Source organism: Oncorhynchus kisutch, linkage group LG4 (assembly GCF_002021735.2).
Source record: "Oncorhynchus kisutch isolate 150728-3 linkage group LG4, Okis_V2, whole genome shotgun sequence".
NCBI classification, from domain to species: Eukaryota; Metazoa; Chordata; class Actinopteri; order Salmoniformes; family Salmonidae; genus Oncorhynchus; species Oncorhynchus kisutch.
Genome location: NC_034177.2, coordinates 8,731,450 through 8,756,519, shown reverse-complemented (window position 1 = coordinate 8,756,519; position 25,070 = coordinate 8,731,450). Strand labels below are relative to the sequence as shown.

At 44.7% G+C, this 25,070-nt stretch overlaps 1 protein-coding gene across 3 annotated transcripts in view; it reads left to right on the top strand.

Annotated features, from left to right (window-relative positions):
- The window catches only part of LOC109888508 (PEX5-related protein), a 170,523-nt gene that overhangs the window by 122,864 nt on the left and 22,589 nt on the right, over nt 1-25,070 (top strand). For all 3 annotated transcript variants that reach the window (XR_004209638.1, XM_031822374.1, XM_031822373.1), the window contains 3 exons: nt 10,705-10,821; nt 11,644-11,787; nt 13,296-13,366. Coding sequence is in view for 2 of the 3 variants with exons in the window: in XM_031822374.1 (XP_031678234.1) it covers nt 10,705-10,821; nt 11,644-11,787; nt 13,296-13,366 (332 nt within the window). In the remaining variant the exon portion in view is untranslated. The remainder of the gene's footprint in view (nt 1-10,704; nt 10,822-11,643; nt 11,788-13,295; nt 13,367-25,070) is intronic.

Sequence of the window (25,070 nt, the reverse complement as noted above, 5' to 3'; positions counted from 1 at the left end):
ACCAAAGGGAGTGACATATTTAGGGAAGGAACCAAAGGGAGTGACATATATAGGGAAGGAACCAAAGGGAGTGACATATATAGGGAAGGAACCAAAGGGAGGGATATATATAGGGAAGGAACCAAAGGGAGTGACATATATAGGGAAGGAACCAAAGGGAGGGATATATATAGGGAAGGAACCAAAGGGAGTGACATATATAGGGAAGGAACCAAAGGGAGTGACATATATAGGGAAGGAACCGAAGGGAGTGACATATATAGGGAAGGAACCAAAGAGAGTGACATATATAGGGAAGGAACCAAAGAGAGGGACATATATAGGGAAGGAACCAAAGGGAGGGACATATATAAGGTAGGAACCAAAGGGAGTGACATATATGGGGAAGGAACCAAAGGGGGTGGCATATATAGGGAAGGAACCAAAGGGAGTGACATATATAGGGAAGGAACCAAAGGGAGGGACATATATAGGGAAGGAACCAAAGGGGGTGGCATATATAGGGAAGGAACCGAAGGGAGTGACATATATAGGGAAGGAACCAAAGGGAGTGACATAGATAGGGAAGGAACCAAAGGGAGTGACATATATAGGGAAGGAACCAAAGGGAGTGAGATATTTAGGGAAGGAACCAAAGGGAGTGACATATTTAGGGAAGGAACCAAAGGGAGTGACATATATAGGGAAGGAACCAAAGGGAGTGACATATATAGGGAAGGAACCAAAGGGAGGGATATATATAGGGAAGGAACCAAAGGGAGTGACATATATAGGGAAGGAACCAAAGGGAGTGACATATATAGGGAAGGAACCGAAGGGAGTGACATATATAGGGAAGGAACCAAAGAGAGTGACATATATAGGGAAGGAACCAAAGAGAGGGACATATATAGGGAAGGAACCAAAGGGAGGGACATATATAGGGAAGGAACCAAAGAGAGTGACATATATAGGGAAGGAACCAAAGAGAGGGACATATATAGGGAAGGAACCAAAGGGAGGGACATATATAAGGTAGGAACCAAAGGGAGTGACATATATGGGGAAGGAACCAAAGGGAGGGACATATATAGGGAAGGAACCAAAGGGGGTGGCATATATAGGGAAGGAACCGAAGGGAGTGACATATATAGGGAAGGAACCAAAGGGAGTGACATAGATAGGGAAGGAACCAAAGGGAGTGACATATATAGGGAAGGAACCAAAGGGAGTGAGATATTTAGGGAAGGAACCAAAGGGAGTGACATATATAGGGAAGGAACCAAAGGGAGGGATATATATAGGGAAGGAACCAAAGGGAGTGACATATATAGGGAAGGAACCAAAGGGAGTGACATATATAGGGAAGGAACCAAAGGGAGGGACATATATAGGGAAGGCACCAAAGGGGGTGGCATATATAGGGAAGGAACCAAAGGGAGTGGCAGATATAGGGAAGGAACCAAAGGGGGTGGCATATATAGGGAAGGAACCAAAGGGAGTGGCAGATATAGGGAAGGAACCAAAGGGAGTGACATGTATAGGGAAGGAACCAAAGGGAGGGACATATATAGGGAAGGAACCAAAGGGGGTGGCATATATAGGGAAGGAACCAAAGGGGGTGGCATATATAGGGAAGGAACCAAAGGGAGTGACATATATAGGGAAGGAACCAAAGGGAGGGACATATATAGGGAAGGAACCAAAAGGGGTGGCATATATAGGGAAGGAACCGAAGGGAGTGACATATATAGGGAAGGAACCAAAGGGAGGGACATATATAGGGAAGGAACCAAAGGGGGCGGCATATATAGGGAAGGAACTAAAGGGGGTGGCATATATAGGGAAGGAACCAAAGGGAGTGACATATATAGGGAAGGAACCAAAGGGAGGGACATATATAGGGAAGGAACCAAAGGGGGTGGCATATATAGGGAAGGAACCGAAGGGAGTGACATATATAGGGAAGGAACCAAAGGGAGTGACATAGATAGGGAAGGAACCAAAGGGAGTGACATATATAGGGAAGGAACCAAAGGGAGTGAGATATTTAGGGAAGGAACCAAAGGGAGTGACATATTTAGGGAAGGAACCAAAGGGAGTGACATATATAGGGAAGGAACCAAAGGGAGTGACATATATAGGGAAGGAACCAAAGGGAGGGATATATATAGGGAAGGAACCAAAGGGAGTGACATATATAGGGAAGGAACCAAAGGGAGTGACATATATAGGGAAGGAACCAAAGGGAGGGATATATATAGGGAAGGAACCAAAGGGAGTGACATATATAGGGAAGGAACCAAAGGGAGTGACATATATAGGGAAGGAACCGAAGGGAATGACATATATAGGGAAGGAACCAAAGAGAGTGACATATATAGGGAAGGAACCAAAGAGAGGGACATATATAGGGAAGGAACCAAAGGGAGTGACATATATGGGGAAGGAACCAAAGGGGGTGGCATATATAGGGAAGGAACCAAAGGGAGTGACATATATAGGGAAGGAACCAAAGGGAGGGACATATATAGGGAAGGAACCAAAGGGGGTGGCATATATAGGGAAGGAACCGAAGGGAGTGACATATATAGGGAAGGAACCAAAGGGAGTGACATAGATAGGGAAGGAACCAAAGGGAGTGACATATATAGGGAAGGAACCAAAGGGAGTGAGATATTTAGGGAAGGAACCAAAGGGAGTGACATATTTAGGGAAGGAACCAAAGGGAGTGACATATATAGGGAAGGAACCAAAGGGAGTGACATATATAGGGAAGGAACCAAAGGGAGGGATATATATAGGGAAGGAACCAAAGGGAGTGACATATATAGGGAAGGAACCAAAGGGAGTGACATATATAGGGAAGGAACCGAAGGGAGTGACATATATAGGGAAGGAACCAAAGAGAGTGACATATATAGGGAAGGAACCAAAGAGAGGGACATATATATAGGGAAGGAACCAAAGGGAGGGACATATATAAGGTAGGAACCAAAGGGAGTGACATATATGGGGAAGGAACCAAAGGGAGGGACATATATAGGGAAGGAACCAAAGGGGGTGGCATATATAGGGAAGGAACCGAAGGGAGTGACATATATAGGGAAGGAACCAAAGGGAGTGACATAGATAGGGAAGGAACCAAAGGGAGTGACATATATAGGGAAGGAACCAAAGGGAGTGAGATATTTAGGGAAGGAACCAAAGGGAGTGACATATTTAGGGAAGGAACCAAAGGGAGTGACATATATAGGGAAGGAACCAAAGGGAGTGACATATATAGGGAAGGAACCAAAGGGAGGGATATATATAGGGAAGGAACCAAAGGGAGTGACATATATAGGGAAGGAACCAAAGGGAGGGACATATATAGGGAAGGAACCAAAGGGGGTGGCATATATAGGGAAGGAACCAAAGGGAGTGGCAGATATAGGGAAGGAACCAAAGGGAGTGACATATATAGGGAAGGAACCAAAGGGAGGGACATATATAGGGAAGGAACCAAAGGGGGTGGCATATATAGGGAAGGAACCAAAGGGGGTGGCATATATAGGGAAGGAACCAAAGGGAGTGACATATATAGGGAAGGAACCAAAGGGAGGGACATATATAGGGAAGGAACCAAAGGGGGTGGCATATATAGGGAAGGAACCGAAGGGAGTGACATATATAGGGAAGGAACCAAAGGGAGTGACATAGATAGGGAAGGAACCAAAGGGAGTGACATATATAGGGAAGGAACCAAAGGGAGTGACATATTTAGGGAAGGAACCAAAGGGAGTGACATATTTAGGGAAGGAACCAAAGGGAGTGACATATATAGGGAAGGAACCAAAGGGAGTGACATATATAGGGAAGGAACCAAAGGGAGGGACATATATAGGGAAGGAACCAAAGGGAGTGACATATATAGGGAAGGAACCAAAGAGAGTGACATATATAGGGAAGGAACCAAAGAGAGGGACATATATAGGGAAGGAACCAAAGGGAGGGACATATATAAGGTAGGAACCAAAGGGAGTGACATATATGGGGAAGGAACCAAAGGGAGGGACATATATAGGGAAGGAACCAAAGGGGGTGGCATATATAGGGAAGGAACCGAAGGGAGTGACATATATAGGGAAGGAACCAAAGGGAGTGACATAGATAGGGAAGGAACCAAAGGGAGTGACATATATAGGGAAGGAACCAAAGGGAGTGAGATATTTAGGGAAGGAACCAAAGGGAGTGACATATTTAGGGAAGGAACCAAAGGGAGTGACATATATAGGGAAGGAACCAAAGGGAGTGACATATATAGGGAAGGAACCAAAGGGAGGGATATATATAGGGAAGGAACCAAAGGGAGTGACATATATAGGGAAGGAACCAAAGGGAGTGACATATATAGGGAAGGAACCAAAGGGAGTGACATATATGGGGAAGGAACCAAAGGGAGGGACATATATAGGGAAGGAACCAAAGGGAGGGGCATATATAGGGAAGGAGCCAAAGGGAGTGACATATATATAGGGAATGAACCAAAGGGAGTGACATATATAGGGAAGGAACCAAAGGGAGAGGCATATATAGGGAAGGAACCAAAGGGAGTGACATATATAGGGAAGGAACCAAAGGGAGAGACATATATAGGGAAGGAACCAAAGGGAGAGACATATATAGGGTAGGAACCAAAGGGAGTGGCATATATAGGGAAGGTAATCAGGGAAGCGATGGAGTCCGGGTGAGTCTTATGACGCGCTGGTGCGTGTAACGATGGTGACAGGTGTGTGCCCTAACGATCAGTCTGGTGAGCTAGAGGCCAGAGAGGGATTATAAGTGACAAATAGGTTCTTAGGAAAATAATTCTAGGACTGTCTGGAAGTGGTCTGAGAGAGAGACCTAATTGGAGGAGCCTAATGGGAGGGATGTGTCACAAAATCTAGCTGTTATTGACAGAGAGGATAGGAAACTCTTTTTGTTACTGGTCTATTAACGTATATCGGCTTTTCAAAAACCCCCACACCAAAAACCCCCACACCAAAAACCCCCACACCAAAAAACCCCACACCAAAAACCCCCACACCAAAAACCTGCATTATCATAATTTTCACAATTTCACAGTATTACTGCAACTTCATAGTGTGGAAATGTATATTTAAAAAAAAACTGGAAAATCACGCTTTTGAATACAATTACTGGATATCAAGTGCATTGTGGCGTTTTGAATTGAGTTCAGCCCGCCAAATATGGACTAAAACGAGGCCATAAAATCAGTCAATTTACATGTCTGAAATAGTGTGTTTGATGTTCTTCAAAGAGGTATACATTTCTGAACCTTTATGCTTCTGTTGATGTGTAAAATCCCATTATCGGCTGTCACAAGAACCTTGGTTTGACAGACACACCAGGGATACAACTGTGGGTCTCTTGTTCAAGCCATATAAGGGATCAAACACTAAAAGATACTGTAGCTACATGCCGCTGTTGTGTAACACGATGACTCTAAAACAGAACACTCACATCCGTCGGACGAAAAGTGCCCCCCGCACGTCCATGTCTGCCTGACTCCTGCTTCCTTTCATTACCAACCATACTTATTTAATACTATTTTTTGCACAACCAGCAAATGTTTGTCTCATAATGTTGGACAAGGAAATTGCCAACATGATGATGACGTCCAAAACCAATACATTATACTGCACTAAGATGTTTAGAGCTATCACATTTGACATTATGTCTGAGACAGCAATGATTTTCTTCCAGTAAATTGCCTCCACTGTACATACAAATCTATTTTTACTGTATAAATCGCCTCACGTGACTTAGGGAAAGCCCTAATTGCATTTCAGGCCCAAACTTTAAGTCTCTTCGTTCCAAACTCGGACGGTTCCGGCCAAGGACAAGTATTATCTCTGGCTCCATAATTACTGCTGGCAATAATCTATTCATGAAGTAACAAATTAATCTCCCAAGTTCATTTATATTCCGCTTTGTCGTGTTTTGTCAGGCAGAGAGAACAAGACTGAATGCAATTTCACATTTAAACTTCATCTTTGTCAAATTAGAGTCACAGGCAGGGGCTTGCTTCATTGATACATGATATATAGATGACCTTCCTCAATCTCATGAATGACAATGCTGGATCTGTCGACAAAATACACCATTGTCTGTGTTGCAAACATTTCAAGTAACCAGAGTGAGTGTTTTTGATTTTCTTACAATTAGTTTTTAAAAAAAAGGTCCACAGTTTGTTTTGATTACACAGACTACCATCATACTGTCACGTGTCGAGCCATTGCCATTGAGGGCCATTCAGTATCGTGGCAAATATAATAATTGGTGAATTCACCCATAAAAGTAATATCGAAGAACGTAATTACAGTTTCCACACAGGCATCATGGCTGATTTTGTGATGATATTAACAGTAATTGGACACTAGTGCACAATAGCAGGTATTTCTCTAGGTACATGCATTGTTAGCTCCGGAGTCCGTTAGGATGAAGCATTTGCGGGGATACTGTCACCGAATGAAATATTGCCGTATCACTAATTGCCTCTCTCAAAGATGTTATAATTTTAATCATAAAATGACCCCGGGTCTGTACTTGTGAAATCAAGGAATGAAGTATGGTTGTATGCACAATCAACATTTATCAAATTAAAATGTTTTCTAGTCACATAATCTTGACCGTTAAATGACTCATAACTCTGTCTCAGTTTATGATAGCATGCTGATAGAGAAGTTGAGGAGAAGCTAACTTGTCCAGAGCACCTTTAATGGGCCGTAAAAAAAATAAAAAAATAAAAAAAGATTTACGACTGTTTTGAAGTCTTTGGATGCCACTAGGTGGATCTAAAATGTTTATCATCTCAAAGCTATTTAGATTTTCTGTACGGTAACAACAGAAATGAGCCACACCCCACGATCATTAGTGGGTTGACATTCGTCCATGGCTGTTCAGATCATTCCCATAGCAACATATCGATAGCAACCCGTATCTAGCTGTAAAAGACTAACAGAAACCTTGAATTCTACAAAAAGCCTCTGTCATGCTGTAAATAACTCAATACCACTACCAGCCCCCAAAACACAGAGCTCCAGCTCCACTACCCCCCCCGCCCCCCCCCCCCCCCCCCCCCCCCCCCTGTTTCATTCCCAGAGCCAGAGAGATTTCACCTCATGATCTAACAGGCAATTTGTCTCAGCGTGAGCAGCCAATTAAGGAGGTGATGCTCACCTCCGGTGGACGCCTGCCATACACCTGGAGAGAGGAAACAGAGCTGTGACCACCCACCTCCCCTTCCTCCTTTACACACTTCCTGACTCTCACACACACTTCCTGACTCTCACACACATATGCCTCCTCACTCCCACTGACACATACACACACAGACACACACTAGCACATGCACACATACCTCACTCGATTCCCCCCTGAGGTGCCAAGGCACCCACTTATGCTGCACTGTCATATACAGCTGAGCTCCACTCTATATTTGGACTTTTTTTTGACAGGGAGACAGCTAAGAATCATGGGCCTAATAGAATTTTATTGTGGTGATCAGCAGCGTGCAGCAGGAACATCAACAACATAAAGTACAACTGGGGTGTATTAACTAGTCTCAGACCGTTGCAAAATGTTTTTCAACGTAAACCGTTTACTCCAGGAACCAAACAGAAGCAGAACGGGGTGGTACCTACCTGAATTTGTCCAATAGAAACTCTCGTTTTAATTGCAAAACATTTTCTGTTTGGAGTAAAAAAAAAAATTGGGCGCAAAACGTTTTGCAGCAGACCAAACATTCTGCAACGGTCTGCGACTAATGAATACACCCCTATGTCTGCAGTGATGGCCAGGGCCATCTACCAGGATGCTATTTACAGGAAGTACTGTAGTCCTGCTAGCTGGGTCAGGATGAAGAGAGTAGGGAAGGAAAGAGGATGTGTGTTCTTCACTGTCACCTTGTCATGTTATTGCTCACCCCAGACTTCAATCCAAGCGTCACTCAATAACTGTTATGGATGATTCTGTCTTTCCTAAAGATTTGCGAGGTGGCCCGTTAAAGGCACACAATGTAGTGTGCCATGGTGTTGTATAGAACCTGAAGAAGAATCTAATCAAGATGTAGTCATGTACAAAACCAAGCACTGTGTAGTCACTATGACAGCTATCTGATGAATGTCGGGGAATGAAAAACAACAGTGCCTCTAATTCTCAGGCTGAGAGCTTGAGTTTTAATGCTAATGCTAACAGTGCTCTTCATCTCCCACCGCTGCCTCTTCATTGGTTCAGTAAGTGAGGCATTTGTCTGGTGGCCGCGATAATGTGCTTTGACCTTTTGACACATGTCTTGTTGACCTGGTTCCATGTAGAGGTCACAGGTGTCTTCCAATTATCCTTAATTGTCCACTTAGTTTAAGGCAAAGCACAGAGGGGCAATAATCCACTTAAGATATGAAATAATAGCATTCTATCAGTCTTTGCAGTGAATCACAAAACAACCTAGTAGCCTAAAGTGTACAATTTGTCTAAGTAGGAATTTGATTGGCAGGTAGAGATGCATCAAAATACAATATAAATGTTTGGTTTCTGGAGGGGCCTGCAACGTTTACTGTTTGAAAGCAGTCATTGTTCTCACTTTGATTTCTCTCTTTGCTCACTGGCCCATGGAGTAATTGACAGTGACACACACTGAGGTCTTTGGCCTCGGATGTATCGTAGCTGTGAGGTCTAATAGACATGGCCTGCATGCTTGGACAGAGGCAGGCAAAAAAAAGCAGCATCAGCACTGAACAAGAAATCATCAACACTGAACCAAAAATCATCAACACTGAACTAAAAACTAAATCATTAACACTGAACCAAAAATCATCAACACTGAACCAAAAATCATCAACACTGAACCAAAAATCATCAACACTGAACTAAAAACTAAATCATTAACACTGAACCAAAAATCATCAACACTGAACAAGAAATCATCAACATTGAACAGAAATATATAACATGCAACAATTTTACTGAGTTACGGTTCATGTAAGGAAATCAGTAAATTGAAATAAATTAATTAGGCCCTAATCTATGGATTTCACATGACTGGGAGTACAGATATGCATCTGTTGGTCACCGATACCTTTAAAAAATTAAGTAGTTGCATGGATCAAAAAAAAACTGTTGGTGTCTGGTGCGATTTTTTTTGACCATTTGCCTCATGCAGCACAACATATCTCCTTCACATAGAGTTGACCAGGCTGTTGATTTTGGCCTGTGGAATGTTGTCCCATTCCTCTTCAATGGCTATGCGAAGTTGTCTGAATATTGCCGGGAACTAGAACACGCCGTCGTACACTTCGATCCAGAGCATCCCAAACATGCTCAATGGGTGACATGTCTGGTGAGGACATGGAAGAACTGGGAAATTTTCAGCTTCCCGGAATTGTGTACAGATCCTTGCGACATGGGGCTGTGCATTATCATGCTGAAATATGACGTGATGGCAGCGGACGAATGGCATGACAATGTGCCTCCGAATCTCGTCATGGAATCTCTGCATTCAAATTGCCATCGATAAAATGCAATTGTGTTTGTTGTCCGTAACTTATGCCTGCTCATACCATAACCCCACTGCCACCATGGGGCACTCACAAAGTTGACATCAGCAAACCCCTTGCCCACACGGCGCCAAATACGTTGTCTGCCATCTGACCGGTATAGTTCAAACCGGGATTAATCCGTGAAGAGCACCCTTCTCCAGTATGCCATTGACCATCGAAGGTGAGCATTTGCCCACTGAGGTCGGTCACGACGCCAAACTGCAGTCATGTCAAGACCCTGGTGAGGACGACGAGCAAGCAGATAGATGAGCTTCCCTGAGATGGTTCTGATACTTTGTGCAGAAATTCTTCGACTGTGCAAACCGACAGTTTCATCAGCTGTCCGGTTATATGGTCTTAGTCGATCCCTCATGTGAAGAAGCTGAATGTGGAGGTCCTGTGCTGGCGTGGTTACACATGGTCTGGTGTTATGAGGCAGGTTGGACGTACTGCCGAATTCTTTAAAACGACATTGGAGGTGGCTTATGGTAGAGAAATTAACAATACATTCTCTGGCAACAGCTCTGGTGGACATTACTGCAGTCAGAGTGCCAATTGCACGCTCCCTCAAATCTTGAGACATCTGTGGCATTGTGTTGTGTGACAAAACTGCAGATTTTAGAGTGGCCTTTTATTGTACCCATCACAAGGTGCACTTGATGATCATGCTGTTTATTCAGCTTCTTGATATGCCACACCTGTCAGGTGGATGGATTATCTTGGCAAAGGAGAGATGCTCACTAAAAGGGATGTAAACAACATTTGAGAGAAATAGGCTTTTTATGCTTATGGAATATTTCTAGGATCTTCTATTTTAGCTTATGAGACATGGGACCAAAACTATATGTTGCGTTTATATTTTTGTTCAGTATAGTTACAACACCAATCAAGGTTGCTGTTTGTTGAGTCTAGGGCTTTGTATAATAACCCTCTCAGACATCAATCTATCAACTGAAAGGTCAAGCTAATTTTGGACATTTTGAGTGCAAGTGATGAGTCATCAGAAGTCCATACGTTACACCACCGATAAATGAGTGAGATGGATGTGACATTTCCATGGCAGGGGGCCTCAGCATAGTCAAGGTATCAAAGCTAGCAGTCCTCTGTGTACTAATCCTCCCGCCACTCTCTCCCTCCACAGTCAGACACAGAGTTCTGGGACAAGATGCAAGCAGAGTGGGAGGAGCTAGCACGACGGAACTGGCTAACGGAGAACGAGCAGGCGCAGATCCCCTCCAGTGTGTCGCCTCACGAGAAGGTTATAGTTCTCACCTTTTAACTCTGTTATCATCTGTCCATATGACCTGTTAAGATGCTTATCATTTATTTCCTTCATATTTTTATTTAACTAGGCAAGTCAGTTAAGAACAAATTCTTATTTACAATGACGGCCTACCCCGGACGACGCTGGGCCGATTGTGCGCCGCCCTATGGGACTCCCAATCACAGCCAGATGTGATGCAGTCTGGATTCGAACCAGGGAACCTCTTGCACTGAGATGCAGTGCTTTAGACCACTGTGCCACTCGGGAGTCTCATGTGAACATGTTCTACTTAAAGAAGGGGAAATAAAGCCTATGAACTCGATGATCTAGAGATGATCATGTGCTGCACATACACTACAGTATCTACTGATTTAACCCGATTGGGGTCAATAGCTAACCCAGATGGTTTCAAACTTGGCACTCATAAGCATATGCTTACTTTAGTGCAATGGGAGCATTGATATACTTGAGCTACTGTACATAATCAGACTTTTTGATTGATCCCAATGCTACGAGTTCTAAGAGGTCTAGTCGTTTCAAAACTCGTGTTCAGAACTCGGCAACAACACACCAGGGTATTTCAGTCTGAAGATGCAAAGTTTAACATTTAACGAGACAGCTAACCCTCAGGACTTTTGCCCAGGTTTGATGTTCAGCAGAAAGCTAGAAAATATAAATTGATGCTGATAGTATGCTTAAATATTCCACCCTAGAGGACGGTCGTTCAGCGCGGCCATTTATTTGAAAACAGAGAGATTACATTGGTGATGCTCCATTAACTTTTTTTTTTCAACTTAAAAAAAAAATTGGTGACAGGGTTACTACTTCCACATGGACAACCCCTACAAGGACTGGCCCAACGCGTTTGAGGAGGGTCTTCGAAAGTCCAAAGAGGGAGACCTGCCCAACGCTGTGCTGCTACTGGAGGGGGCCATCTTGCAGGACCCCCAGGACTCAGAGGTGACTAGGCACAGGGGGCTGATGAGATGCAGGCACCGTAAACACACACTTTCCCAGCATGACTTTCCCACAGTACCATAATGTACTAGCACCAACTGCCAATCAGCCTGTTCAGACAACACCATACTCTGATGAATTTTAAAAAAAGAACTTCACAAATCATGCGTGCGGTGGATATTCACTGAGCGCTAAGTGGCCGACGCTGATTGCTAGTGGAGGACTGGGGAGTTATACCATTAATAGAGCTGTTTACTGCATCAAAACTACCTTCATCTCCCAATGAGAATTTTCAATTTGCCCAAAGTGTTGAGTAATAGCTATTTTCTCAGTTTTTTTCTCTCCTGCTAATTTCATCTCAATCGTAACAGAGACGACATCTTACATCACCAGAGAGCATTAATAGAATCGGAACTCGGGAATCCTGTAAAATATGCTGTTCATAACTGTGCCGGTTATTCCAAGGAAAGGATTATCCCACAGTGTATGGAGCTAATATGATTCTAAAATTCCTCCCAGCGTGTTTTGTGGCTTATCCCTGCTCCGGAGACCTCTAGATAGTTTGTAGATAATTTCCTCAAGACTTGATTTATAGCGTTGTGCTACAAAATTGAGTATCAATGTTATTTCACAAAATAAACCAGCACGCAGATTGAAGTACATAGATCATATTTGTTAACTTTAAACAGACATGACAAACTAGACAAAACATCTAGTCGTTTTGCATTGCAGATTCAGCTGAACTCGTAGATGTCTAAATGCACATTTACTCGGAGAGTATGGAGATTCAAAGTTGAGTTCCCCAGCTAAGAGGAGTCCAATAGCTACCATCTACAATGCTGAACCATGACTTTCTAGTTCGTCCCAAACATGACTCATCGAGCAATAACTAAGCATGACTCATCAGGTACACTTAATGAATTTGGTTCTTTGCCAATGACTGAGAAGTCGTGACCTCAATTATCATTCGATGTCTCAAGTGATCTGTTGCCAAAGTGACATGTACCCTGCAACATTATCTCATTAATTTCTATTGGATCTTTAGAACGATACAATACAAGAATGCCTAATCTGAATAGGAACTCCCAATACCTGAGGGAAGGGGAGGCTCAACAATCCTAAATTAACTTGGATGGCAGAGCACTGTCAGAAGACAAAAACCTCAAAGCGAATCACCTTGCAGCCGTTGTATTTTGACGCGCCCTAAGTTCACTTCACACAAACCTCAGACAAAAGTTTGTATTGCAGAGATTTTTTGAGATGCATTATGCTTCCTGCCTGTTCTGTTTTTTTATTTTTACCAATGGCAGAATCAATCTATTTACCTGCTGTGTGAGCGGTACTGAGAGCACTGACTGACAGTGAGCCATCCTATTTTTCAGAGAGAGCTGAGCTCTGCATCTAGACCACACCATCTCTCCTAACAAAGTCTCTCCTTAGAGAGGTTAGTAAGCCCAGGTGAAGACCCAGGTGATGACCCTGTTGTTCAATGCTCCCCGTTATCTCCCCAGGCTTGGCAAGTGTTGGGGACCACCCAGGCCGAGAACGAAAACGAGCAAGCAGCTATCGTCTCCCTCCAGAGGTAAGGAGGAGTTATTGCCCAATGTGGTCCCATAGGCTCCACCATGAATACAGCAATACAATGCATGCATGTCACTTCTCTTTAGTTTCCAACATTTATCAGGTCCTTCAGACATCTTGAAATATATTTTTTTAATGCTTTGTCTCCAGCTATTAAAGATGTGTATTTTTATTTATAAGAGATCCCCATTAGCTGCTGCCAAGGGCATGTATAATACCACCATACAACAATATTACAATATACGTGTGTGTAGAGTGTGTGTGTGCTAGCGTTTGTGTTCGTATGCATGTGTCTGTACCTGTGTGTGTCTCTTCACAGTCCCAGCTGTTCCATAAGGTGTATTTTTGTCCGTTTTTTTAATCTGGTTCTACTGACTGCTTGCATCAGTTACCTGATGAGAGTTCCATGTAGTCATGGCTCTATATAGTACTGTGCTCCTCCCATAGTCCGTTCTGGACTTGGGGACTGTGAAGAGACCTCTGGTGTCATGTCTTGTGGGGTATGCATGGGTTTCGGAGTTGTGTGCTAGTAGTTTAAACAGACACCTCTGTGAATTCAGCTTGTCAACACTTCTTACAACAAAAACAAGTAGTGATGAAGTCAATCTCTCCACTTTGAGCCAGGAGAGATTGACATGCATATCATTAATGTTAGCTCCACGTGTACATTTTTAAGGGCTGTCTGTGCTGCCCTGTTCTGAGCCAATTGTAATTTTCCTAAGTCCCTTTTTGTGTCACCTGAACATACGACTGAACAGTAGTCCAGCTATGATAAAACTAGCATCTGTAAGACCGACTTTGTTGATAGTGTTGGTAAGAAGGCAGAGCAACGCTTTATTATGGACAGACTTCTCCCCCTCCTAGCTACTGTTGTATCAACAGGGTTACTCCAAGCAGTTTAGTCACATCAACTTGCTCAAACTTCCACATTGTTCATTGCAAGATTTGAGCAAGTTTTGGGCTAAAATGTCCTGATACTTGCTAAAAATTCATAATGCCATTGACCTTAACAAGGGCCCCAGAAACATTGGAAGCAAAATAGCCCCATAACATCAAAGATCCACCAACATATTTTTCCGTATATATGAGGTTATTTTCAGCATATGCATTCTTCTTTCGAAGCCAAACCCACCACTTCTGTGCGTGGCCAAAGAGCTCTATTTTCATGTCATCTGACCATGGATTCGAACCAATGCTAAGAGCCAATGCCGTTCAGCAAACTCCAGGCACTTACATGTATTGGTTGCTCTCAACAAAGGCTCTTTATGGCGACCCTTCCAAAGAGCAAATTGTCATGGAGGTGGCGTCTAATTGTAGACTTGGTGACCCAAACATTGGCCCTGAGATTTTTCTTTCACTCCCAAACCATCTTCCTCACTATGCGTAGGGACAAGATACACTTGGATCCAATACCAGGCATGTTGACCTCTGTTCCAGGGGTTTTAAACTTCTTAATTGTTGTCCTAAACAAATCAAATTGTATTTGCCACATGCGCCGAATACAACAGGTGTAGACCTACAGTGAAATGCTTAGTTACAAGCCCTTAACCAACAATGTAGTTTTGAAAAAAAAGAAACAAAGATTTTTTTTTAAAAGTAACAAACAATTAATGTGCAGCAGTAAAATAACAATAGCGAGGCTATATACAGGAGGTACCGGTACAGAGTCAATGTGGAGGCTATATACAGGAGGTACCGGTACAGAGTCAATGTGGAGGCTATATACAGGAGGTACCGGTACAGAGTCAATGTGCGGGAGCACCGGTTAGTCGAGGTAATTGAGGTAATATGTACATGTAGGTAGAGTTATTAAAGTGACTATGCATAGATAATAAACAGAGAGTAGCAGCCACGTACATGAGGGGGGGACAATGCAAATAGTCTAGGAAGCCATTTGATTAGATGTTCAGGAGTCTTATGGATTGGGGGTAGAAGCTGTTTAGAAGCCTCTTGGACCTAGACTTGGCGCTCTGGTACTGCTTGCCGTGTGGTAGCAGAGAGAACAGTCTATGACTAGGGTGGCTGGAGTCTGACAATTTTTAGGGCCTTCCTCTGACACCGCCTGGTATAGAGGTCCTGGATGGCAGGAAGCTTGGTCCCAGTGATGTACTGGACCGTACGCACTACCCTCTGTAGTGCCTTGCGGTCGGAGGCCGAGCAGGTGCCATACCAGGCAGTGATGCAACCAATCAGGATGCTCACGATGGTGCAGCTGTAGAATTTTTTAAGCATCCAAGGACCCATACCAAATCTTTTTCGTCTCCTGAGGGGGAATAGGTTTTGTCGTGCCCTCTTCACAACTGTCTTGGTGTGCTTGGACCATGTTCGTTTGTTGGTGATGTGGACACCAAGGAACTTGAAGCTCTCAACCTGCTCCACTACAGCCCTGTCAATGAGAATGGGGACGTGCACAGTACTCCTTTTCCTGTAGTCCACAATCATCTCCTTTGTCTTGATCACAATGAGGGAGAGGTTGTTGTCCTGGGACCACAAGGCCAGGTCTCTGACTTCCTCCCTATAGGCTGTCTCGTCGTTGACGGTGTCATCGGCAAACTTAATGATGGTGTTGGAGTCGTGCCTGGCCATGCAGTCATGAGTGAACAGCGAGTACAGGAGGGGTCTGAGCATGCGAGGAGGCCCTAGTGTTGAAGATGAGCGTGGCAGATGTGTTGTTACCTACCCTTACCACCTGGGGACGGACCATCAGGAAGTCCAGGATCCAATTGCAGAGGGAGGTGTTTAGTCCCAGGGTACTTAGCTTAGTGATGAGCTTCGGGGGCACTGTGGTGTTGAACACTGAGCTGTAGTCAATGAATAGCATTCTCACATACAGTTGAAGTCAGAAGTTTACATACACCTTAGCCAAATACATTTAAACAGTTTTTCACAATTCCTGACATTTAATCCTTGTAAAAAATTCCCTGTTTTAGGTCAGTTACGATCACCACTTTATTTTAAGAATGTGAAATGTCAGAATAATAGTAGAGAGAATGATTTATTTCAGCTTTTAATTATTTCATCACATTCCCAGTGGGTCAGAAGTTTACATACACTCAAATAGTATTTGGTAGCATTGCCTTTAAATTGCTTAACTTGGGTCAAACGCTTAGGGTAGCCTTCCACAAGCTTCCCAGTGAATTTTGGCACATTCCTCCTGACAGAGCTGGTGTAACTGAGTCAGGTGTGTAGGCCTCCTTGCTCGCACAAACTTTTTCAGTTCTGCCCACACATTTTCTATAGGATGGAGGTCAGGGCTTTGTGATGGCCACTCCAATACCTTGACATTTTGCCACAACTTTGGAAGTATGCTGGAATCATTGTCCATTTGGAAGACCCATTTGCGACCAAGCTTTAACATCCTGACTGATGTCTTAAGATGTTGCTTCAATATATCCACATCGTCCTTCCTCACCAGTTCCTTTTGCATCAAAGCACCCCCACAACATGATGCTGCCACCCCCGTGCTTCACGGTTGGGATGGTGTTCTTCGGCTTGCAAGCCTGCCCCTTTTTCCTCCAAACATAACGATGGTCATTATGGTCAAACAGTTCTATTTTTGTTTCATCAGACCAGAGGACATTTCTCCAAAAAGTAGAATCTTTGTCCCCATGTGCAGTTGCAAACTGTAGTCTTGCTTTTTATGGCGGTTTTGGAGCAGTGGCTTCTTCCTTGCTGAGCGACCTTTCAGGTTATGTCGATATAGGACTCGTTTTACTGTGGATATAGATACTTTTCTACCGGTTTCCTCCAGCATCGTCACAAGTTCATTTGCTGTTGTTCTGGGATTGATTTGCACTTTTCACATCAAAGTACGTTCATCTCTAGGAGTCCGAACACATCTCCTTCCTGAGCGGTATGACAGCTGCGTGGTCCCATGGTGTTTATACTTGTGTACTATTCTTTGTACAGATGAACGTGGTACCTTCAGGTGTTTGGAAATTGCTTCCAAGGATGAATCAGACTTGTGTGAGGTCTTGGCTGATTTCTTTTGATTTTCCCATGATCTCAAGCAAAGAGGCACTGAGTTTGAAGGTAGGCCTTGAAATACATCCACAGGTACACCTCCAATTGACTCAAATGATGTCAATTAGCCTATCAGAAACTTCTAAAGTGATGACATAATTTTCTGGAATTTTCCAAGCTGTTTAAAGGCACAGTCAACATAGTGTATGTAAACATCTGACCTGCTGGAATTGTGATACAGTGAATTATAGGTGAAATAATCTGTCTGCAAACAATTGTTGGAAAAATTACTTGTGTCATGCACAATGTAGATGTCCTAACTTGCGAAAACTATAGTTTGTTTATTTAGGGCTGAAATCCCGTTAACGGGATGATATGACAACAGCCAGTGAAAGTGCAGGACGCCAAATTCAAAACAACAGAAATCTCATAATTAAAATTCCTCAAACATACATGTATCTCACACCATTTTAAAGGTAATCTTGTTGTTAATCCCACCGCAGTGTCCGATTTCAAATATGCTTTACAGCAAAAGCACCACTAACGATTATGTTCGATCACCACCAAGCCACAGAAAAACACAGCCATTTTTCCAGCCAAAGCTTTTCCAGCCAGTCACAAAAAGCACAAATAGAGATAAAATTAATCACTAACCTTTGATGATCTTCATCAGATGACACTCATAGGACTTCATGTTACACAATGTATGTTTTGTTTGATAAAGTTCATATTTATATCAAAATCTGAGTTTACATTGGCGCATTACATTCACTAGTTCCAAAAACATCCAGTGATTTTGCATAGCCACATCGTTTCAACAGAAATACTCATCATAAATGTAGATGATAATACATGGAATTATAAATATACCTCTCCTTAATGCAACCGGTGTATCAGATTTTTTAAAAACATTACGGAAAAAGCAAACTATGCACTAATCTGAGACGGCGCTCAGAACAATAGTCAAATTAGCCGCCATGTTGGAGTCAACAGAAACCAGAAATTACATAATAAATATTCACTTACCTTTGATGATCTTCCTCAGAATGCACTCCCCGGAATCTCAGGTCCACATTAAATGTTTGTTTTGTTCGATAATGTCCATTATTTATATCCAAATAAATACCTCCTTTTGTTAGCGCGTTTAGTATACATATCCAAACACTCGTTCTGGTCGAGCGTTACTTCAAAAAGTTATATTACAGTTCGAAGAAACATTTCAAACTGACTAAAGAATCAATCGTTAGGATGTTCTTATCATAAATCTTCAATAAAGTTCCAACCGGAGAATACCTTTGTGTCTTGAGGAGCAACGGAACGCAAGTGGATATCATGTGGAATGCGCGTGACCAGGAAATGGCTGACTGCCAGCCCCATGGTCCCAGAGTAGGTTGACGGACGCAACACGGAAGCTCTATTAGACTCCGGAAGTCTGGTTACGCTCATAACCACGAGCCTGCTGAACCGGGACACCAAACGTGGTAGTGAGATGTCCATTTCCTGTGTTCATGGTGACACAAAGCGGTATCCAACTGTATGGACCAACATCGTGATGCCACAAGGGAGCTGCCAGATGATGGTGGGTGCAGTACCAGTGTTGCCAGTACCTCTCCTAGTGGGACGGGATTGTCCGCTGTTTGCGGCCCTATGGGGGCACGAGCTGAAGAAAAAGATAAGAGCCGGCTGAAGAAGAGAGCGGGGATGACCCATCGCCTGTGCAGCCCGGAAGCAACCGGTTGACCAACCTGTATCTACGGGTCCGGAGTCGGAGGGGCATCGGACCCCGACCCCCCTGGGGAACTACTGGAGGAGGAGCCCAGCCTCCCCCTCCTCGATTGCAAGGGGCCTGTCTAGACCCCTGCTGGGGACCAACTGAGGGGACAATTTGGGATGGCCCAGTGGGAGGATCCGAACTTGAAAGCCGCTGCAGTGATAGCGGTGGATGGACAGCTACTTCCGAGGGTGAGTGACTGGCGATACCCCCAGTTCCAAATCAAGTATAACCTTTTGTATCAGGTGTCATGCCAACAGGGGGAACTTCGAGAGGTATTGTTGCTGTCCCGACCATACGTGGGAACCGTTCTTCAGCTGTCCCACACCCACCTGTTGGGGGCGCACCTGGGAATGGAGAAGACCCGGGAACGGATCGCCACCCGGTTCCACTGCCTCGGGATGAGGAGGGCCGTGGAAGACTACTGTCGCAGCTGCCCGGAGTGTCAACTCACTGCCCCAAAAGCACACTTCCGAAAACCACTGGTCCCCCTACCGATCATCGGGGTGCCCTTTGAACGCATTGTCATGGACATGGTGGGACCCCTGATAAAAACAGCATGAGGACACCGGTACATCCTGGTGATAGTAGATTATGCCACCCTGTACCCCGAGGCCATTCCCCGATGTGTGGCGGTATTCAAGGGAATCGCCCGGGAGCTGTTCCGCCTCTTTAGTCGGGTGGGCATCCCGAACGAGATGCTGACAGACCAAGGTACTGAGTTTATGTCCCGTCTAATGAAATAGTTGAGTGCTCTCCTGCAGATCAAGCAGATCCAGACCTCTGTCTTTCACCCGCAGACGGATGGGCTCGTTGAGCGCTTCAATAAAACGCTCAAACAAAATGCTACGGAAGGTCATCGAGCAGAACGGGAATAACTGGGACCAGCTACTACCCCACCTAATGTTCTCAATCCGAGAAGTCCCAGTCCTCCACTGGGTTTTCCTCTTTCAAACTCCTCTATGGGAGGAGGCCACGCGGCCTACTGGACCTCGCCAAGGAGGTGTGGGAAGGCCAACCGACCCCCTTACGCAGTGTGGTAGAGCACGTAGAGACGATGAGGTAGCGGATGACAGCCATATGGCCAGTCATGAGGGAACATATGGAGAAGGCCCAACCCGACCAGGTCTACAATCAGGAAGCCCAGCCCCAGAGAATTCCAGGTGGGAGACAGGGTGTTGGTTGGTCTTAATCCCCACGGTCGAAAGTAAGTTCCTGGCAACATGGCACGGGCCATACGAGGTGATTGAGAAGCTGGGACCTCTCAATTACCGTGTACGGCAACCGGGGAGATGGAAACCCCAACAGACTTACCACCTGAACCTGTTGAAGAAGTGGCACGAGAGTGGCACAACCTTGGCCGTGTTATGGTAGGGACCCAGGACGCCAACGGTACCAGTGGTGGTCCCGAGCAATGAGGACGTCGACCCGGCCCAGAAGCAGGAGCTCATGGAGCTCGGTGATCGGAACACGGCGGTGTTCTCCGAGAAGCCGGGCATCACGACCCTCATTGAACACCACATCCGTACCCGGCCCGGGGAAACGAAAGAGGCCATATCAGATTCCGGAGGCCCGAAGGAAGGCCGGGAAACAGGAAGTGGAGGCTATGCTGAGGATGGGGGTCATTGAAGAGTCCCACAGTGCATGGTGCAGCCCATTGTGTTGGTGCCCAAACTGGACGGTAGCCTCCGCTTCTGTAATGATTTCCGGGGTGTGAAATACATAAGTTGTTCGACGCCCATGCCGAGGGTGGACGAGCTCATCGACCGATTGGGAAAGGCCCGGTACATCAGCACCCTTGACCTGACCAAAGGATATTGGCAGCCTCCTCCTGGGAGAAGACGGCCTTTGACACCAGACGGATTGTATCAGTACCGGGTGCTCCTGTTCGGCCTCCACGGAGACCCGCCCACATTCCAGTGACTGATGAACAGAGTGCTTCGACCCCACCAGCAGTACGCAGCAGCCTATCTGGATGATATCATCATCCACAGTCAAGGTTGGGAAGAGCACCTGACGCACCTCCAGGCAGTGCTGGATGCGCTCAGACAATTCGGGTTGACCGCGAACCCCAAGAAATGCAAACTGGGTTCCAGGAGAGGAAGGTTCACGCGGTACGTGACTGGCCCGTTCCATGCACCAAGACACAGGTCAAGTCCTTCCTGGGACTGGCAGGATACTATAGCCGGTTTATCCCCAACTTTGCGGCTATAGCATCCCCCCTCACCGATCTAACCAGTGCCCACCCCCCGAAATTAGTGAAATGGACGGACGAGACAGAAGCGGCGTTCAGCTGTCTGAAGGAAGCGATTCTCGTAACGCCCCCGATTTCCAGGTGCCGATGGTGGTCCAGACAGATGCATGTGATACAGGACTAGGGCCGTTCTGACCCAGATACACGATGGGGAGGAGCACCCCATCATGTACATCACCCGAAAGCTGATACCTAGAGAAAAAAAGTACTCTATTGTTGAGAAAGAATGTCTAGCGGTGAAGTGGGCACTAGACATTCTCAAGTATTACCTGTTAGGTACCCACTTCCCCCTGGTCACGGACCATGCTCCCCTAGTCTGGATGGCCAGGGGAAAGGACACAAACGTTCGGGTCACCAGCTGGTTCTTTTCCCTTCAACGCTTCTCTTTTTCTGTTGTGTACAGGTCAGGGGCGAAGCATGGAATGCCCTATCGAGAAGGGAGACTTACGTCGCACTGATGACAATCCCCTCCAGACAGAGCTAAGGGTGGGGGGTGGGGTAGCATATGTGATCATAGTTTGTCTATTTTATTATCGATTGATTGTACGTTGGCGAATAGGACCGATGGTAAAGGTAGATTACCCTCTCCGCGACGTATCCTTACAAGGCACCCGGATCTTCGTCCACAATTCGTCCGTCTCTTTCTGCTGCAAATGACGGGGGTGAGGGCCGTGTCGGGCATCTGAAGTAAATCCTTCCCGTCCGACTCGTTGAAGGAAAAAGTATTCCTCCAGTATGGGGTGAGTAATCGCTGTCTTGACACCTAGAAGCTCTTTTCGGTTATAAGACACAGTGGCAGAAACATGTACAAAATAAATTACAAATAAGTCGAAAAAACATGCACAATTGGTTACGGGATCGTAAAACGGCAGCCATCTCCTTCTGCGCCATTTTATAATAGTGGTTGACCACTGTTCCAGTGGTTTTAAACTTCTTAATTGTTGCACTAATTGTGGTAAGTGTACATTTTTTTGCCATTTTGTTCTACCCATTGCCTGACATATGAAAGTCAACAACCATTTGTCTATTTTCGTTTGGGAATCCTTTGCCTTTTCCCATGATGATGGATAGATCATAGACACACAGTACATTGACACTGCCACACAAAATCCAAACACATTCACATACACTACATGCGCAAGTGCACACACACACTATTTTACACTAATCACTTGCTGCTGCTAGTCTGTTCTTTATTTTACTCTTATTATTATCTATCCTGATACCTAGTCACTTTACCCTGCCTTCATGTACATATCTACCTCATATACCTTGTACCTCTGCACAGTGATCTGGTACTGGTACTTCCTGTATATAGCTCCACAGTGATCTGGTACTGGTACTTCCTGTATATAGCTCCACAGTGATCTGGTACTGGTACTTCCTGTATATAGCTCCACAGTGATCTGGTACTGGTACTTCCTGTATATAGCTCCACAGTGATCTGGTACTGGTACTTCCTGTATATAGCTCCACAGTGATCTGGTACTGGTACTTCCTGTATATAGCTCCACAGTGATCTGGTACTGGTACTTCCTGTATATAGCTCCACAGTGATCTGGTACTGGTACTTCCTGTATATAGGTCCACAGTGATCTGGTACTGGTACTTCCTGTATATAGCTCCACAGTGATCTGGTACTGGTACTTCCTGTATATAGCTCCACAGTGATCGGGTACTGGTACTTCCTGTATATAGCTCCACAGTGATCTGGTACTTCCTGTATATAGCTCCACAGTGATCTGGTACTGGTACTTCCTGTATATAGCTCCACAGTGATCTGGTACTGGTACTTCCTGTATATAGCTCCACAGTGATCTGGTACTGGTACTTCCTGTATATAGCTCCACAGTGATCTGGTACTGGTACTCCCTATAAATAGCTCCACAGTGATCTGGTACTGGTACTCCCTATAAATAGCTCCACAGTGATCTGGTACTGGTACTCCCTATAAATAGCTCCACAGTGATCTGGTACTGGTACTCCCTATAAATAGCTCCACAGTGATCTGGTACTGGTACTCCCTATAAATAGCTCCACAGTGATCTGGTACTGGTACTTCCTGTATATAGCTCCACAGTGGTCTGGTACTGGTACTTCCTGTATATAGCTCCACAGTGATCTGGTACTGGTACTCCCTATAAATAGCTCCACAGTGATCTGGTACTGGTACTTCCTGTATATAGCTCCACAGTGATCTGGTACTTCCTGTATATAGCTCCACAGTGATCTGGTACTGGTACTTCCTGTATATAGCTCCACAGTGATCTGGTACTGGTACTTCCTGTATATAGCTCCACAGTGATCTGGTACTTCCTGTATATAGCTCCACAGTGATCTGGTACTGGTACTTCCTGTATATAGCTCCACAGTGATCTGGTACTGGTACTTCCTGTATATAGCTCCACAGTGATCTGGTACTTCCTGTATATAGCTCCACAGTGATCTGGTACTGGTACTTCCTGTATATAGCTCCACAGTGATCTGGTACTGGTACTTCCTGTATATAGCTCCACAGTGATCTGGTACTTCCTGTATATAGCTCCACAGTGATCTGGTACTGGTACTTCCTGTATATAGCTCCACAGTGATCTGGTACTGGTACTTCCTGTATATAGCTCCACAGTGATCTGGTACTGGTACTTCCTGTATATAGCTCCACAGTGATCTGGTACTGGTACTTCCTGTATATAGCTCCACAGTGATCTGGTACTGGTACTTCCTGTATATAGCTCCACAGTGATCTGGTACTTCCTGTATATAGCTCCACAGTGATCTGGTACTGGTACTTCCTGTATATAGCTCCACAGTGATCTGGTACTGGTACTTCCTGTATATAGCTCCACAGTGATCTGGTACTGGTACTTCCTGTATATAGCTCCACAGTGATCTGGTACTGGTACTTCCTGTATATAGCTCCACAGTGATCTGGTACTGGTACTTCCTGTATATAGCTCCACAGTGATCTGGTACTGGTACTTCCTGTATATAGCTCCACAGTGATCTGGTACTGGTACTTCCTGTATATAGCTCCACAGTGATCTGGTACTGGTACTTCCTGTATATAGCTCCACAGTGATCTGGTACTGGTACTTCCTGTATATAGCTCCACAGTGATCTGGTACTGGTACTCCCTATATATAGCTCCACAGTGATCTGGTACTGGTACTTCCTGTATATAGCTCCACAGTGATCTGGTACTGGTACTCCCTGTATATAGCTCCACAGTGATCTGGTACTGGTACTCCCTATAAATAGCTCCACAGTGATCTGGTACTGGTACTTCCTGTATATAGCTCCACAGTGATCTGGTACTGGTACTCCCTATAAATAGCTCCACAGTGATCTGGTACTGGTACTTCCTGTATATAGCTCCACAGTGATCTGGTACTGGTACTTCCTGTATATAGCTCCACAGTGATCTGGTACTGGTACTTCCTGTATATAGCTCCACAGTGATCTGGTACTGGTACTCCCTATAAATAGCTCCACAGTGATCTGGTACTGGTACTCCCTATAAATAGCTCTATTCTTGTGTTACTATTTTATTTGTATTATTATTTTAACCTCTGCATCGTTGGAAAGGGCTCATAAGCAAGCATTTCACGGTAAAGTCTACACCAGTTGTATTTGGAGCATGTGACAAATACAATTAGATTTTATTTGACAAAGAGATTTTACAATTGCATTACCTCATTTTTATACCCCAGTGAAACA